This window comes from Leptodactylus fuscus, chromosome 2 (genome assembly GCF_031893055.1).
Source record: "Leptodactylus fuscus isolate aLepFus1 chromosome 2, aLepFus1.hap2, whole genome shotgun sequence".
NCBI classification, from domain to species: Eukaryota; Metazoa; Chordata; class Amphibia; order Anura; family Leptodactylidae; genus Leptodactylus; species Leptodactylus fuscus.
Window position 1 is genome coordinate 237,873,239 of NC_134266.1, and position 18,591 is coordinate 237,891,829.

At 42.3% G+C, this 18,591-nt stretch overlaps 1 protein-coding gene across 1 annotated transcript in view; it reads left to right on the forward strand.

Annotated features, from left to right (window-relative positions):
- The window catches only part of BIN2 (bridging integrator 2), a 34,115-nt gene extending 16,458 nt beyond the window's left edge, over positions 1–17,657 (forward strand). The window contains exons 8-11 of the mRNA XM_075262924.1: positions 470–545; positions 3,707–3,789; positions 11,951–13,035; positions 17,480–17,657. Of these exons, the coding sequence (XP_075119025.1) occupies positions 470–545; positions 3,707–3,789; positions 11,951–13,035; positions 17,480–17,511 (1,276 nt within the window). The 3' untranslated portion in view covers positions 17,512–17,657. The remainder of the gene's footprint in view (positions 1–469; positions 546–3,706; positions 3,790–11,950; positions 13,036–17,479) is intronic.
- Positions 17,658–18,591: the final 934 nt, after the last annotated feature.

The following is an 18,591-nucleotide window of genomic DNA, read 5'->3' on the forward strand; positions in this document are numbered from 1 at the left end:
CTGTCACGTCTTAGGTCACAGTGGACAAGGGATGCAATTCGGAGTCCCGATACTGTCTGCCTCCCCTTGCCTGCTCCGACTTGAGACCACCCATTTGAGTAGAAACCCTAATTAACATATCAGGCACCAGAACTAACAGCACTGATTACTGGATTACTGGGGGCTAGAGAAATGGCTATACAAAAAAATGTATGGCAATGCTGAGGACATTCTTTTGACATATACAAAGTGCATGGATGAGATGAATAGAGCCTAAATTCAGATTCAATTTCTGATTTCCTCTTTTAAGAAAAGCCTTCTGATCAGTAATCTCATAATAATAACACTGCTGCCATCTAGTGGTGTTCACTTTAAACGTTACTTGACCACAAGGTCATTCAATATCTGAGTTTTCCCATGTAAAATGTTTGTGCATGCTTTATATGTTATATGTTATATGATTCTATAACTCATGTTTTCTATGTCACAGCCGAATTGCATGTTATGTGACCATTTTCCAGAATATTTCCAATCTTAAAGATGTTTTCTACAAGGAGATGAGTAAGGTTGGTATATGGACTCTACATTAAATACGTAAAGAAAATTTGATCTTATTTATATGGATAATAAAACATACTGAATTGTATAACAGGAAATACATAACCATTGCTAGATATGTCAATGGGAAAAATAGGAATTTACTGCATTGTGGTTAGTTGGATTTTTGGAGCTGAATTTACTAATATACTATACTAAGTTCTCCCATTAAAATCTGATAAAAATCCGGATTAGAGATGAGCGAACGGCATTCGATTGAATTGATATTCAATCAAATATCAGGCCGTTTGAGGTTTTCGATTACAATCGAATACCACAAGGAAAACGTACTAAAAATGTTTACTCCCTCCCACCTTCCCTGGCGCTTTTTTTGCACCAATAACTGTGCAGGGGAGGTGAGACAGGAACTACGACAACAGAGGCACCGAAAAAAAATCGGAAAAAGTAATTGGCTGGCTAAATCAGGTGACCTCCAATTTATACGAATGGTGGATTTAAGATCCGGGTCATATGAGACTGTGAACTATGTGACTGTGAGACAGGGACAGATGTACAGGCAGGGTTAGCTAGGGATTACCTTTATTTAGGGGGGAATGTTACTCAAACAACTCTTTGGGGCTCTATCTCATCGGGCTCCCTGTCAGCTTGCGATATGCGGGAGCAGTGGCGTAACTACCGTGGTAGCAGCAGTAGCAGCTGCCACAGGGCCCTGGGCCATTAGGGGGCCCAGTGACAGCCCCTACCGCTGCGGGTTTTTTTTAAATAGGCTGTTACGGGCCCTATTCACTTGCCGATCCTGGCTGGGCCGGGATCGGCAAGTGACACCGCGGGCCCCACAGGGGCTATCATTATACTCGGGGGTCTTTGCAGACCCCCGAGTATAATGACCGGCGGATCGGGAGAGGTAATAAACATAAAAAACTGTTACTTACCTCTCCGCGATCCTGCCAGGCCTCCGTCCTACTGTTGTCTGACGTCTCTGACGTCACATGAAACCCGCATGCTTCCCGGGTCATGTGATGTCCGACGTCATTAACGAAGGATGCGAGCGGTGGTCAGCACAGGAGGACAGCACAGCACAGGAGCCGTGGAACAGGTAAGAAGCAACAGTGGGTTTTTTTAAAAATGTTTTTATTCCCCGGGTCTCCGATTATTATACTCTGGGGTCTGAAAAGACCCCAGAGTATAATAATTGTTTATGGGTGTCCACAGAGGGACACTATTGGGGTTAATACTGTGTGCAGGGGCCACTATTGTGGTTAATACTGTGTGCAGGGGCCACTATTGGGGTTAATACTGTGTGCAGGGGCCACTATTGGGGTTAATACTGTGTGCAGGGGCCAGTAAGGGACATAATAGAGTGCGGAGGAGGGGGTCGGTCGAGGTCTTCGGCGTCAGTTGGGATGGGGGGGGCCCCATGTCAAAAGTTTGCCACGGGGCCCCGCCATTCCTAGTTATGCCACTGTGCGGGAGCTGACTTTTTCCCATAGGGTTCGATATTCGTTCGAATAGTTGAATATTGAGGGGCTATTCGAAACAAATATCGAATATTTCACTGTTCGCTCATCTCTAATACTGATCACATACTTAAGAACTTCAAACCAGGCAATAGAGTTATTGCACCAAATCTAGCTTCATCCCCACTGACGGATGCAGCTGCAGGGCCCTTTCACACAACCAAGTTCCGTCCATGGAAAACAGTCCATGTGTGGGCTGTATTTTCCAGACTGAACCCGGCCATGTAAATTGGGGCCACTGTATTATTGTCAGCATGTGATGTGAAGGACGTCACACTAGTAGGCCCAAAACCTTCCCGGAGAGATAAGTAACACTATTTTTTATGTTCCGTTACCTCTCCTGGGCCTCCAATCATTATACTCGGGGGTCCGAAAAGACCCCCAAGTATAATAGTGCTTGTGGGGTCCGCGGCGTCACTTACCAATTCTGGCATGGGCCAGGATCGGTAAGTAAGTAGGGTAAGCCGGTAACGACCTATTAAAATAAAACGCAACGGTAGCGTTGGTCGCTGGGCCCCCTAATGTCCCAGGGCCTTTGGCAGCTGCTACCGCCGCTACCCCGGTAGTTACGCTACACTACTGTAGTGATCTGGCTGTGAGCTCACTGCCCCATAAGTGACCATGATGCAATGAATCCTATGCACATAGTCATGGTAAGTCCAGGTACCACAAATAGGACTCGCTAGTGCTAAAGGGCCCTTGCCTTAAAACCTTGCCTCCTATTAAAAACAATGCACACCTTTTTAGAGGGAGGGAAATAGTGAAAGGATTTTACTAGTAAATTTATACCAGTTTACTGGCGCAAAAAAAAAAATGTTAAATTTTGTCACAGATAATTTCTACATAAAAATTTGCATAATTTTTTTTTTTTTTTAATTTCATACTATGCTTGCCCCATTTCGAGAAACTGAAGTGGGCTTGACAAAAGCGGCATAAAACAAAGCATCAATCTACAAAAGCTCATAGTTGGCATAGATGTGAATTTCTGGTGCATGAACAGGAAAAAGATGCGCCATTTATACAGAGGCTAAGCCTCCTAATATATTGGGTTCATTTTAATGCAGCATACTGTGGACTAAACCCTCGTTCACATCAGCGTTTGGATTCTGTCCGGGGGAGTCCGCATGGGGATCCCCCAAACGGAATATCAAATGCAAAGTGCTGTGCTGTAAAAGCGCACAGGCCCCATAGACTATAATGGGGTCCGTGTACTTACCACCAGATCTCCGCAGAAATCGTGCAGACAGGAAATTAGTTCCCAATCTACTTTCCTGTCCGCATGATTCGTGCAGGCAGCGTGCGGCAAGCACACGGACCCCATTATAGTCTATGTTTGTATTCCATACGGGGGGTCTCCATGCGGACTCTCCCCGGACATAATACAAAAGCAGATGTGAAAAACCCTTAGAGCAGAGAATGAAATACTCCAATTTGCTTTCTATAAACTAGAACTATTTCTAGTTCTTTCTAAATTGTACCCTATAATGATGTATAAATCCATCAGTAGGAAAGAGTAGAGCAGGTGTCCATAACAGTTAGTCAGCAATGCCCCACTTTATTTGTACTAGTTTTCGTACATGAGGTCCTTCGCCTGCCAGTAACAATCAGGTCATAGCAATTAATTTACTGAGTCTCTCTCATCCTCCCTGCAGCTGAACCACAACCTATATGAAGTTATGAGTAAACTCGAGAGACAACATTCCAACAAAGTCTTTGTTGTGAAAGGAGTCAAAAGGTATGTCTTGTACTTAATAAAATATATATATAATAGGACTATAAAGCCTTGCAGCGCTGGAGTCCTGGGTTCAAATCCTGCCAAAAACAACATCTGCAAGGAGTTTATATGTTCTTCCTGTGTTTTCATAGGTTTACTCCCACACTCCAAAGACATACAATAGGGAATGTAGATTGTGAGCTCTATATGGGACAGTGACTGACAATGTCTGTAAAGTGCTGCGGAATATCATGCTATACGCTATACAAGCAAGCTAAATAAATAAGACTGAGGACACCCATTGCGGTTTAGGTTTTGTTGCCAATTTTGCTGCATTTTTTTTTTAACCAAAGCCAGTATAAATGCTTCTTTCATATTTCATATTTGTTTTGAAGCCATTCAAGCTTTAGCTCAAAAAATTGTAGCAAAATCTGCAACAAAATACACAGCTTTTCCACAAGAGCCCCTTAACCCCTGTATTGGATAATCCTGCCTTCCTGGCGGGTCTATCTCCTGGGCTATTTAGGCAGTGGTGTGAGGCAGGTAGGCAGAGAGCCATGCACTCTGCCTTGGACCCATTGCCCCAATCTCCCTTCGCTGGGCCAGTAGCGAGTTCTCCAGCTCACTCACTTTCTCGCTTCGTTCTCCAACTCCCTGGGCTACAATAGACCACTCTCACAGTTTGAAAGGGCCTGTTCCAGGTCCAGCCTGGTCAGACACTCCCTTTCTGAATTTTATTTGCTTCTGCTCTCCCCTTTCCCAAGCCACAGACCTGAACATACCCTTCTCCGAGTCACAGTGCTCTAGGATTTTTAAATTTGCCCACAAGAGTTCAATAGCAAGTAAGTACCAGGAAGCGGGGTACATACTCCTGACCAGATGGTACCATATTCCGAACGAATTGCACAAATTCTTTCCATCTGCCTCTTAGAGGTGTTGGCGCTGTGTCACGGAAAAGGTGACGCAACTGCATATCTTCTAGGAGTGTGATGTGCTAATAGATTTTTGGATGGGGGGGTCATTGGGTGATTTGTAAAGTATTCCAGGTCACCCCTCCTTGCACGCCGCTTTCTTTCTGATCCACCTCTCAGACTACTCCCTCCGCACTTATCGCATATTCTCTTTATGACATATGGTTAAAGCTGCAAGAGCATGCATTCCTGCTCCTGTAAAGAGTAGTTTGTCCACAGCCACTGCAATCAATTATTTATGTGTGTATCGATGCAAGAATCCGCCCTCCGGACAGGGCATTAAGACAGTATTCACAATAAGAAAAAGGATCCAGCACCGAAAAAATGACTGAATTAAAACATGGCTTTTATTCTAGATTGCTAAAAACACATAGCGTAAACACCAAAGTGCATAGAGAATATATATATGTAAAAAAATCTCTTTGTTTGTATATGTCATACCAGTCCACGAAGACAAAACATCAGACGAGACCTACATGAAACATGGCTGCCGCTGACGCGTTTCGAGGTAGTGTAACCTCTTAGTCATAGCGATAGCAAACTAAACATGGTCATTCCTTATATACTCAAAAACATCTGAACGTAATTAAACACAAATACATAACACATGAGACATATCACGTGAAGACACACAATAAACATTTGAATGCAAAAAAGAAAAATGGGACTGGAATGCTAAATCCACATAAATGTATATAAATACATCTGAACATGTATGTGTGAATTGTACCATAGAAAATTCATAGAAAAAAGAGTTAGCATATTCTGAAGATAAATAAATAAATGACTAGCTTACCCTACATTGGAGAGTTGTTAATGTGTCCGTGGAACAGGTTGTCAATGTCATGATGGCATATATAAAGATGGAAGACTTAAGGTAAGTGTATGAAAAGATCCCGCTGGATTATGTCCTAGTTCACATTATGAGAAATCTTCAGCCTAAAGGGACATACGACCGCATTGTATGGATGAAGGCTCCTAACCCGGAAATGGGAATGCAATTCCGGGGAGCCGATCATGTGACTTAACACATGATTGGAAAAACTGGTATGTATGTTGTTGCCTAGACTGCAGATGTAACAAACAGATTGAGGATGGCTCCTCAAGACACGTGATATGTCACATGATGAGGAATACTGCGTGACATGGAGCCATATTTATAAAAAGGTGTATCAGATGTCTGCGGTGTAGACAAGAAGTATAAAATGTGAAAGTCGGACATAGAATTAATTGCATATATTAAATGGAGTTGTTATCCAAAGAGAAAAAACCTGAGATTGGTGTGGAAAAAGAAACGATTATATATATCAATTCTAAACGTGAGCATATGAATTAATAAAAGTATATAAGATCGGTCTTAAAATTAAGACCATCCGGATACCTAGTAGATAGTTCAAATATCCAAAATGCCTCACGTTTGTGTAGTTTTCTGCCCCAATCACCCCCTCTAATTGGCTTAACCACTTTTTCTATGGCAAAAAATTGGAAAGATACTGTACTGCCACTGTGTACCTGAACAAAATGTCGGGACGCTCCCGACATGTTGACTGATAAATCTTTAGTACAGTCCCTCAGATGTTCTGAAATGCGTGTTCTGAGACATCTAGTGGTGCAACCCACATAATATATATCACATAGTGAACATCGAATTAAATAAATTACATATCTAGAACTACAGTTCAGGTGACATTTAATACGATATTGTTTATCCTTTTTTTTGTTGCAAAAACTGGATGTTTTGTATGCATATTTGCAAACCGAACATCTGGTGGTGCCACATTTATGAAAACCTTGGTATGTCAACCATGATTCATTGACGCTATTGTAATTGTCCCTAAGCATGCTGGGGGACAGCATATTACCGAGCGTTTTCCCTCTTCGGGAAACAAACCGGCATCCAGAGTCAAGAACTCTGGATGTTGCATCATCTTGTAATAATATAGGGATATGTTTTTTGATGATATTAATAATTTGATTATAGTCAGAACTGTAGTTCGTACAAAAATAAACATTTTTATTGGACTGAGTGTTTCTTCCTGCTTTTGCAGAATCTGATAATAATACTGTTCTGTCCTTTTGTGCAATTAATTTGTCCGCCCTATGAAGAGACCAATGTGGGTATCCTCTTGCCCTTAATCTATTTAACACCTGTGTTTTTTGAGCCTTAAAATCTCCTTCTTTAGAGCAAGATCTTTTTGTTCTTGTGATTTCTCCCAAAGGTATTGCCTTAATGGTATGTGCTGGATGACAACTAGATGCATGGAGAATGGTGTTTCCTGCGGTTTCCTTGCGATATGGTGTTGAAATTACTCTATTCAAAAGTATGTCCCCCTCAAGTGTGAGATCTAAAAATTGAATAGAGCTCTTATTAACAACATGAGTGAATGCCAAATTCATGTCATTATTGTTGAGATACTCCAAAAATGATGGCACGGCCGATATATCGCCCGACCACACAAGCAGGAGGTCGTCGATATATCGACCGTACCAATGGATGCTAATTGCATATGGATTATAAATGGAATATATATACCTCTCCTCCCACCAGCACATATAAAGATTTGCTAAAGACGGTGAAAAGCGGGCCCCCATTGGGGCTCCGCATATCTGCAAATAATAAGTGTTGTTGAAAACAAAAAAGTTATGTTTAAGTAGATATTCCGTAATCATAATGATGAATTCACAGAATTCTTCTGTATAGTTGGAGTAACTGTACAGATGGTGGGAGAGGGCAGTCAAAGCTTTATCATGCGGAATACATGAATAAAGTGATTTAACATCGCAAGATACCCAAGAAAATGCGTCCTGCCAATTAAATTCCTCAAAAGTCTGGAGCACCTGTTTTGTGTCCCGGAGATGTCCGGGTGTACGTAAAACCAACGGTTGAAGAATTCCGTCTAACCAATCACATGTACGCTCGTTAAGGGAACCAATGCCCGATATGATTGGACGTAAAGGAGGCGAGACGGAATTCTTGTGTAATTTAGGTAATCCGTGGAATATGGCTGTTATTGGTTTATCCACGAGCAAATATTCCAAATCTCTGGTATTTAGAATTCTAATCAATCCAACCCAAATCAACCCAATTCTAATCAATCATTAAGAATTTTTTCAAGATTATTTCGGAAGAAAAGCAGGAAGAAACACTCAGTCCAATAAAAATGTTTATTTTTGTACGAACTACAGTTCTGACTATAATCAAATTATTAATATCATCAAAAAACATATCCCTATATTATTACAAGATGATGCAACATCCAGAGTTCTTGACTCTGGATGCCGGTTTGTTTCCCGAAGAGGGAAAACGCTCGGTAATATGCTGTCCCCCAGCATGCTTAGGGACAATTACAATAGCGTCAATGAATCATGGTTGACATACCAAGGTTTTCATAAATGTGGCACCACCAGATGTTCGGTTTGCAAATATGCATACAAAACATCCAGTTTTTGCAACAAAAAAAAGGATAAACAATATCGTATTAAATGTCACCTGAACTGTAGTTCTAGATATGTAATTTATTTAATTCGATGTTCACTATGTGATATATATTATGTGGGTTGCACCACTAGATGTCTCAGAACACGCATTTCAGAACATCTGAGGGACTGTACTAAAGATTTATCAGTCAACATGTCGGGAGCGTCCCGACATTTTGTTCAGGTACACAGTGGCAGTACAGTATCTTTCCAATTTTTTGCCATAGAAAAAGTGGTTAAGCCAATTAGAGGGGGTGATTGGGGCAGAAAACTACACAAACGTGAGGCATTTTGGATATTTGAACTATCTACTAGGTATCCGGATGGTCTTAATTTTAAGACCGATCTTATATACTTTTATTAATTCATATGCTCACGTTTAGAATTGATATATATAATCGTTTCTTTTTCCACACCAATCTCAGGTTTTTTCTCTTTGGATAACAACTCCATTTAATATATGCAATTAATTCTATGTCCGACTTTCACATTTTATACTTCTTGTCTACACCGCAGACATCTGATACACCTTTTTATAAATATGGCTCCATGTCACGCAGTATTCCTCATCATGTGACATATCACGTGTCTTGAGGAGCCATCCTCAATCTGTTTGTTACATCTGCAGTCTAGGCAACAACATACATACCAGTTTTTCCAATCATGTGTTAAGTCACATGATCGGCTCCCCGGAATTGCATTCCCATTTCCGGGTTAGGAGCCTTCATCCATACAATGCGGTCGTATGTCCCTTTAGGCTGAAGATTTCTCATAATGTGAACTAGGACATAATCCAGCGGGATCTTTTCATACACTTACCTTAAGTCTTCCATCTTTATATATGCCATCATGACATTGACAACCTGTTCCACGGACACATTAACAACTCTCCAATGTAGGGTAAGCTAGTCATTTATTTATTTATCTTCAGAATATGCTAACTCTTTTTTCTATGAATTTTCTATGGTACAATTCACACATACATGTTCAGATGTATTTATATACATTTATGTGGATTTAGCATTCCAGTCCCATTTTTCTTTTTTGCATTCAAATGTTTATTGTGTGTCTTCACGTGATATGTCTCATGTGTTATGTATTTGTGTTTAATTACGTTCAGATGTTTTTGAGTATATAAGGAATGACCATGTTTAGTTTGCTATCGCTATGACTAAGAGGTTACACTACCTCGAAACGCGTCAGCGGCAGCCATGTTTCATGTAGGTCTCGTCTGATGTTTTGTCTTCGTGGACTGGTATGACATATACAAAAAAAGAGATTTTTTTACATATATATATTCTCTATGCACTTTGGTGTTTACGCTATGTGTTTTTAGCAATCTAGAATAAAAGCCATGTTTTAATTCAGTCATTTTTTCGGTGCTGGATCCTTTTTCTTATTGTGAATTCCTGCTCCTGCCCTCTGGAAGTTGCCAAATTCTTCTTCCCTCCGTCACTGGATCCACAAGGTGGAAGATATCCAGAGCATGGCAGAGCTCACCATGTCTCTTCGAGACACGCATGAGTCTTTCATAGATGCCTGGACGCCATGGATCCTGTTATAGAGACCTGGAGTGGTTGCTGGGCCTGCTGGTTTCCCCTTTCTCTTTTCTTTTCTCTCCCCCCAAAACCCTCCCCTTTTCTTTTCCCTCTCTCCTTCTTTGCCCCCTGCCCATTTCTCTCTTCATTGCTTCCCCCTCCTCTTTCTTATGTTGTCATCTCCCATGCCAGTGTCACCATGCATTGTTTTTACTTATATGCTGTATTACATTGCATTGCTAATGATCTCATTTGTTTGAGATGTTTATTGGCCCTTGCTGTTTGGGGACCACTTTTGAATTTTTTTGTTGTTTGTCTACTTGTTTTGTTTGCTATAAATAAGTAATTAATTGAAAAAAAAGAAAACAAAACAAAAAAAGCACATGTGCCCTTAGCTTAGGTTAGGTTCACATCTGCACTGGCTCGCCATCGTTTGAGTCTGCCTTGGGATCTGAAAAACGGAGAGCCGGGCCTCTAGAACAGCAGTCAACAGAAGGGAGGGCTCTTCACAGGGTGATTTGCAAATATTAAGTGCAGCAAAAGTAGGAGTGGCCCTTTAAGTGGTGTGTTCTTTATAAAGTGGCATCGTTACGTATACCCAGACTCCATATAACCATATTAGACCCCAGATTGTGCTATTCTTATTTACGCCATTTAGTGATGACTATATTTACGTATACAGTAAATAATTTAAAATCACTTAACCGCGGTTAGAGGCAGGCAGGATAGATCATTAACCCCTTCCCGACATCCAAAGGGTCTTTAATAGAGATGAGCGAACACTATTCAAAACAGCCGTTTCGAATAGCACGCTCCCATAGAAATGAATGGCTGCTTCCATTCATTTGTATGGGAGCGTGCTATTCGAAACAGCTGTTTCGAATAGTGTTCGCTCATCTCTAGTCTTTAAAGATGGTGGGTCTTTAAAGATGGCGGCCGCCATAGCTACTGGGTCTCTGCTGTAATGTACTGGTACTGGTGCTGGAGTACAGTGGAGACCCTGGTCTACTGTGATCACAAGAATTGTATGGCTCAGCCCACCCCCAAAGTCTTAAAATGGCCCCCAGGACTGGTCCTAACAGTGATTGATAGCTTGTGATCATTGTTAGGACCAACCACTGGACTCAATTATACCTTTTAAGCAAAGATAGAATAGAGAAATAAATGAATAAATGACAAGCTATACTGAATCTTTTCCCACAAAACTATAAGGAGCGCTATCGGAAGTCTTACCTCCCCGCTGCGGTTAGGCTGTACATTTTCCTGCGGAGGAAAATGGTGAGGAATTTGGTGTATAATTTCAGTGCTGAAAAAAAGCGGCCCATTGCTAGCAGAAAAAGGGAGGCTTTTTTCAGCGCTGAAATTCCACACCAAATTCCTCACCATTTTCCTCCATGTGAATGGACCTTTAGTGAGTTGAAATGTCTGTAACTTAATTTTAGTGATATGCTTTACAACATAGTCATGGTCATAGGCAGCAAAAGACTGGAGTGTATGGGAGACTTTTTCTTGGTCTTTTCTGTGACATCATCTATTGTCAGTAATTATTGTAATGATGAGTGTTATGGCATGTTAACAATACAGGTGTTATCTTCTATTGTAATTCTATCTGTCATATTTGTGATGTAAATGAGGTCACTGCTGCAAAGAAAACCCTACAGAATTGGCAAGTGTCAGTCAATGCTTTCGAAAATAGAAGTGTTAACAGTCTATACAAAATTAATCTATATTACATCAATATTTGGTCTGACCACCCTGATATTAACATCATCCAGTCTGTATGAGATTAGATGAATAGACAGAAGGATTTGAGCAAGCCTAGATCTGAAGAAGACCTGTACTTAGTACTCCAAGATGTTCGTAACAATCTCACTACTGAGTTCCTTTAAAAACTGTCTACAAGTGTATCTAGAAGAATTGATGCTGTTTTAAGGCAAAGAGCGGTCACAGCAAATTTGTTAACTGACAGAAATAAACTATTAAATTAATCTTCCATTTTTGACAGTATTCTTACTTTGTGGATTTTTTTTCCCACACTTGCCTAAAACTTGTACAATATTACATTTGCATTCTACATTAGTTATGATGAATAAAGATTATTTATTATATTTTATTATACATTTAAGCATATAAAATCTGTATTTGTCTTTTTTCTATCTAGTATCACATATTAATGTACACAATTCTCTTTTCCAGTAAAAGAAGTTCACTGCTGATCTCATCACCCATAAGTTCTTCCAATTCTTTCTTCATGGCTTCGATAGACCCAGGGACAAATATTTCAGTTAATAAAAGAAAATCCTTAGATGGGAAAACTGAGGTCAATCCTTCAAATGAAACTCCAGACTCCAACACAGATGAAAACACTTCTACTTCAACCGAGGGAGAGACTCATGAGCAAGTTCACATTATTCTAGACATTAACAAATTGGAGGAAAACATAGAAGAAACTGTACAGAATTATACAACACCTAAAGAAACTGTAGACATGGAGGCCAAAACAGAAAGTGACCCCAAGCGTGATCCTAAGGATATATCTCAAAAACATCAAGTGGCAAAAGATGAAAAAATGTCAGAGAATGTAACACAGGAAAGTACTGACATTACATGTTGTGGAACTGAAGATAAGATTATCTTTGACACTTCAAGTTATACTAGTAAAATAGTTAGAGAAGAAGACAATGAAAGCTCTATTGATACCAAGCAACTTGGCACTGAAGAAATAAAAGCTGGCAATCATCAGAAAGGTACACACAGCACAGAAGAGAGTTGTGAACGCCCCAAGAAGGCCTCGGGAGAGTCAGAGAATGAAAAGAAAAATATTACTTTCAGAGAAGTAAGCAAAGAGGATGCTGAAGGCAAAATAAGGAATGATCAACACCAGGTTACAATGGATAACATTAGAACAGAAACACCTACAGAATGTGAAAATGTGTCCGAAGGCAACAATTCTGAAATGCAGACAAATCCACCTTCTTCTGTGCCAAGTTCCTGCCAATTGTGTCCAACTGATGAAGTAAAGAATCCAAGTGATGAACTGTCTTCTTCTGTGCCAAATCCCTGCCAACCTTGTCCATCTGATGACTTGGAGAATCCAAGTGATGACCCTTCTTCAGTTCAAAATTCCTGCCAACCATTTCCAACAGATGAACCTAAGCAGAATCCAAGTGACGCACATCCTGCGTCACATCCTTGCCAAGTTTGCCCAACAGATGAAACACAACAAATTTCAAATAATGAAACATCTGACAAAATAACTGGAACACCCGAAAGAGAACCAGGTATGCTGCACTATTACACTGTGAATTACGCCACATTCACATCTGTGCTGGGTAGTCCATTGTTCTGGCTCATCAGAAGACCAGAAGAATGGAAAAATGGACAATAACTGACCAGCAAAGTAGCAGAAATGAATGGTGCCAGGGGGTCCTATTGACTATAATGGGGTCCAACGGGTGACCTATTTTTTTTTAAACTGAAATCTTCGGAGGAAAAAGTTTGGCTTGCAGCACTTTTTCATCCAGTGATTCCTGAAGAATCTGCGCAAGACAGACATCCAGCACAGATGTAAATGTAGCCTTAGTGAAAGATATCAGATCTGTTATCTACCACATTCTGCAATAAATGTGAATTATATTGGAAGGTGTCCACAGCTTGTCATAACATGTATTTCACCCAATCACAACAAGTTATCCTGTATTTAGCTAAAATATGTTACATGAAAATACTAGCACATTCTCTCTGCTGTGGACTACTGATGATCTCCCCCCTACAGCAATGTATAAAATGATAAGCAGTAACACCTCTAGCAGCATTGTCTAGAGTCTAGAGTAGTGCTTCTCATACTGTTAAGCAGACTTCAACATTCAGGTACACGACTACATTCACATTTACATCGGGATGTCTGTTCTTCTGGTCCGTCCAGAAAAAATTATGGAAATAAATGGATCCAGAGTGACCCCTTTGACTAAAATGGGGTCTATCGAGTTTTTGTTCTTTTAAAGGGATCCTATCTTTTAAACACAAATTTTTCTTCCTAACATGTCGGAATAGCCTTAAGAAAGGCTATTCGTCTCCTACCTTTCCTTTTCTTCTCCGCGCTGCCATTTGCCTGCAATCCTGGTTTTTCTCGGTATGTAGATAAGCTCTCTTGCAGCACTGGGGGTGGGCCTCAGCACTCAAACAGCACTGGGGGTATCCCCGATGCTGCCAGAGAGCTCTCCAGTGCCGCCTCCATCTTCTTACTTTTAGGCCTCGGGTGAGCTGCCTGCGCATGCCCACCGGCCACAAGAAAATGGCCCCTTACAATACTGTGGAATCGGCCATTTTCTCGTGGCCGGCGGGCATGCGCAGTCAGCTTGCCCTAGGTCTGAGGCCTAGAAGTAAGAAGACGCCGCCAGAAGAACACGCGCTGAAGAGGATGTTGCAGAAAAAGATGGAGGCGGCGCTGGAGAACTCTCTAGCAGTATTGGGGACGCCCCCAGTGTTGTTTGAGCGCTGGGGCACACTCCCAGTGCTGCGAGAGAGTTCATTTACATACCGAGAAAAACCGGGATTGCAGGAGAATGGCGGCGCGGAGAAGAAAAGGAAAGGTAGGAGACAAATAGCCTTTCTTAAGGCTATTCCAACATGTCAGGGAGAAAAAAATGTGTTTAAAAGATAGGATCCCTTTAAAGTCTGGATTGCAGCAGTTTTTTGTCTGACAATTTCTGGTGGATTTTCAACGGATGGACACCCATCACAGATGTGAACATAGTCTAAGTAGTGCAGAAGCTACTTAGAAACCCCCTGCTCAAAGAAAGTGTACTCCTGTACAGAGACCCTGAGCTGTCCACTTAATGATTGGATAGAACATGGTTGAGCTCAGTGGTTAGCATTGCAGCCTTGCAGTGCTGGAGTGCTGGGCCCGAATCCTGCCAAGGACAACATCTTGATTGCGTGGATTTCCTCCCATACTCCAAAGACATACTGATTGGAAAAAAAATGTACATTGTGAGCCCTATATTGGGCTCACAATCTACAAAAAAAAAAAAAATAGTTGAGCCTCTCTGCCTGATCATAAGGATCATGGGTTGGAGACAGTTGTCTCCAACCCATCCCTGTAGTCATCTCTATGATAAGTGTAGACAGCAAACATGAATAACATCAAAAAGCAGAGTAGACTTTGTGAAGTGACAAGCATAAGAAGGAGCATAAGGATCCCTCCGTATGAGAGGAGTCATGTAGAGCAGTCTGTGTGGACGAGAGAGGCCATGGGAAGCAGCCTGTGTAATAGATGGAGGCATGGGGAGCAGTCTTTGTAAGAGATAGGGACTAGAGATGAGCGAACACTAAAATGTTCGAGGTTCGAAATTCGATTCGAACAGCCGCTCACTGTTCGAGTGTTCAAATGGGTTTCGAACCCCATTATAGTCTATGGGGAACATAAACTCGTTAAGGGGGAAACCCAAATTCGTGTCTGGAGGGTCACCAAGTCCACTATGACACCCCAGGAAATGATACCAACACCCTGGAATGACACTGGGACAGCAGGGGAAGCATGTCTGGGGGCATAAAAGTCACTTTATTTCATGGAAATCCCTGTCAGTTTGCGATTTTCGCAAGCTAACTTTTCCCCATAGAAATGCATTGGCCAGTGCTGATTGGCCAGAGTACGGAACTCGACCAATCAGCGCTGGCTCTGCTGGAGGAGGCGGAGTCTAAGATCGCTCCACACCAGTCTCCATTCAGGTCCGACCTTAGACTCCGCCTCCTCCAGCAGAGCCAGCGCTGATTGGCCGAATTCCGTACTCTGGCCAATCAGCGCTGGCCAATGCATTCTATTAGCCCGATGAAGTAGAGCTGAATGTGTGTGCTAAGCACACACATTCAGCACTGCTTCATCACGCCAATACAATGCATTAGCCAGTGCTGATTGGCCAGAGTACGGAATTCGGCCAATCAGCGCTGGCTCTGCTGGAGGAGGCGGAGTCTAAGGTCGGACCTGAATGGAGACTGGTGTGGAGCGATCTTAGACTCCGCCTCCTCCAGCAGAGCCAGCGCTGATTGGCCGAATTCCGTACTCTGGCCAATCAGCACTGGCTAATGCATTGTATTGGCGTGATGAAGCAGTGCTGAATGTGTGTGCTTAGCACACACATTCAGCTCTACTTCATCGGGCTAATAGAATGCATTGGCCAATCAGCGCTGGCCAATGCATTCTATTAGCGTGAACTGAGTTTGCACAGGGGTTCTAGTGCACCCTCGGCTCTGCTACATCAGATTGCTACATCTGATGTAGCAGTGCCGAGTGTGCATCAGATGTGTAGTTGAGCAAAACTGACTCAGCACTGCTAAGTCTCTGCATTCGCATAGGAATGCATTGGCCAGCCTTCGGCCAATCAGCGCTGGCTCTGCCGGAGGAGGCGGAGTCTAAGGTCGGACCTGAATGGAGACTGGTGTGGAGCGATCTTAGACTCCGCCTCCTCCAGCAGAGCCAGCGCTGATTGGTCGAGTTCCGTACTCTGGCCAATCAGCGCTGGCCAATGCATTCTATTAGCCCGATGAAGTAGAGCTGAATGTGTGTGCTTAGCACACACATTCAGCTCTACTTCATCAGGCTAATAGAATACATTGGCCAATCAGCGCTGGCCAATGCATTCTATTAGCTTGATGAAGCAGAGTGTGCACAAGGGTTCAAGCGCACCCTCGGCTCTGATGTAGCAGAGCTGAGGGTGCACAAGGGTTCAAGTGCACCCTCGGCTCTCCTACATCAGAGCCGAGGGTGCGCTTGAACCCTTGTGCAGCCTCGGCTCTGCTACATCAGAGCCGAGGGTGCGCTTTAACCCTTGTGCACACTCTGCTTCATCAAGCTAATAGAATGCATTGGCCAGCACTGATTGGCCAGAGTACGGAATTCGGCCAATCAGCGCTGGCCAATGCATCCCTATGGGAAAAAGTTTATCTCACAAAAATCACAATTACACACCCGATAGAGCCCCAAAAAGTTATTTTTAATAACATTCCCCCCTAAATAAAGGTTATCCCTAGCTATCCCTGCCTGTACAGCTATCCCTGTCTCATAGTCACAAAGTTCACATTCTCATATGACCCGGATTTGAAATCCACTATTCGTCTAAAATGGAGGTCACCTGATTTCGGCAGCCAATGACTTTTTCCAATTTTTTTCAATGCCCCCGGTGTCGTAGTTCCTGTCCCACCTCCCCTGCGCTGTTATTGGTGCAAAAAAGGCGCCAGGGAAGGTGGGAGGGGAATCGAATTTTGGCGCACTTTACCACGTGGTGTTCGATTCGATTCGAACATGGCGAACACCCTGATATCCGATCGAACATGTGTTCGATAGAACACTGTTCGCTCATCTCTAATAGGGACCATTGGAGCAGTCTATGAGAGAGGATAGCATGTGGGGCAGTCTCTATTATAAACGGGGAATGAAAAATAGTCTTTGAGAGAGGGTCACCCGAGGGGGCCATCTGTGTTAAAGAGGAAGCATGAGAAGCAATCTGTGGGAAGGGGGGAACCATAAGAAGCAGTCTGATGTAGGAGGTATGGAGAGCAGTCTGAGGGAACATAGGGAGAAGTCTGTAAGAGAGGCGGACATGGGGGGCAATATTGAACACTTTAGTTTAACTTTAGACATAGACATGGATGTTCAAGCTTTGTATCCTAAAAACTTTGTATCACATACTATTTATAAACCATTTCTATATGTTTTGTGTTATGCAGGTAACAAAGATGAAATGATGACACAACTGTAAATTCAGACACCAAATACTGAACTGCAGCTAATACCGGGAGCAGTGACCTGACAATTGGTCAAACACTTTGGATTATACAGTGGACAATATTATGCTTACAATCTATCTGCTACATTGCTTTTTGGGAGATTAATAAAAGCTTTTTATATGGATCCATTCTCTAGTTTCTACTATTGCTAATGTAATATAACTATGTTGCACCTTGTAATATGAACTTTTAATAAAAGGTATCAGGTGTATATGTAAATTCCTCTGAGAATTATAAATTTGTATACCTGCATGAAGACAAATTCTGAATTCATTCCATCCTTTACACCTACAAGTATTGTAGAAACGTTGCCCTTTTTCACATGTCTACATTCTGTTTGGCAGTCAGAAGAACAAAGTCAGCGGTTCTATTATTTCCTTTAAGAAATCGGAACACTTGGAGACCCAATGTAAGTCCATGGTAGCTCATAGGCTCCGTCATACACATTATTGCTTCCACATGAAGCCATGATGGCAGTGTTTAGAGTGTGTTGCAAGTTTTGTATGTAGTTTTATAGGGAAACCCTGCTTTTACTGTTATAGCTGATATGTGCTTTTACTATTATACACAGTCCAGTCACATTAACCACCTGTCAAAATCCAGAATAACCACCTTTGGCAGAGCGGACCACTGCGAGATGTGCAGGAAGAGAGGGGATGTTGTGATGATGTCACAGGGATGTTGAGCCATGCCGACTCCAGTGCCGTGGCCAGCTGCGCTAGGTTACGCGGTTGAGCATCTATGGCATGAACAACCCGATCGAGGTGGTCCTGCAGATTCTCAATTGGGTTCAAGTCCGGGGAATTTGCTGGCCAAGGGAGTATGGTAAACTCATCCTGGTGCTCCTCAAACCACGCACGTACACTGCGAGCTTTATGACACGTCGCATTGTCCTGCTGGTAGATGCCATCATCCTGAGGAAAAACAATTCGCATGTAGGGGGGAACATGGTCCGCAAGGATAGATGCATACTTGTGTGGATCCATCGTGCCTTCCACAATGATGAGTGCACCCAGATGGCTGATGACACATGCCTTCTGCGATTGGTTACT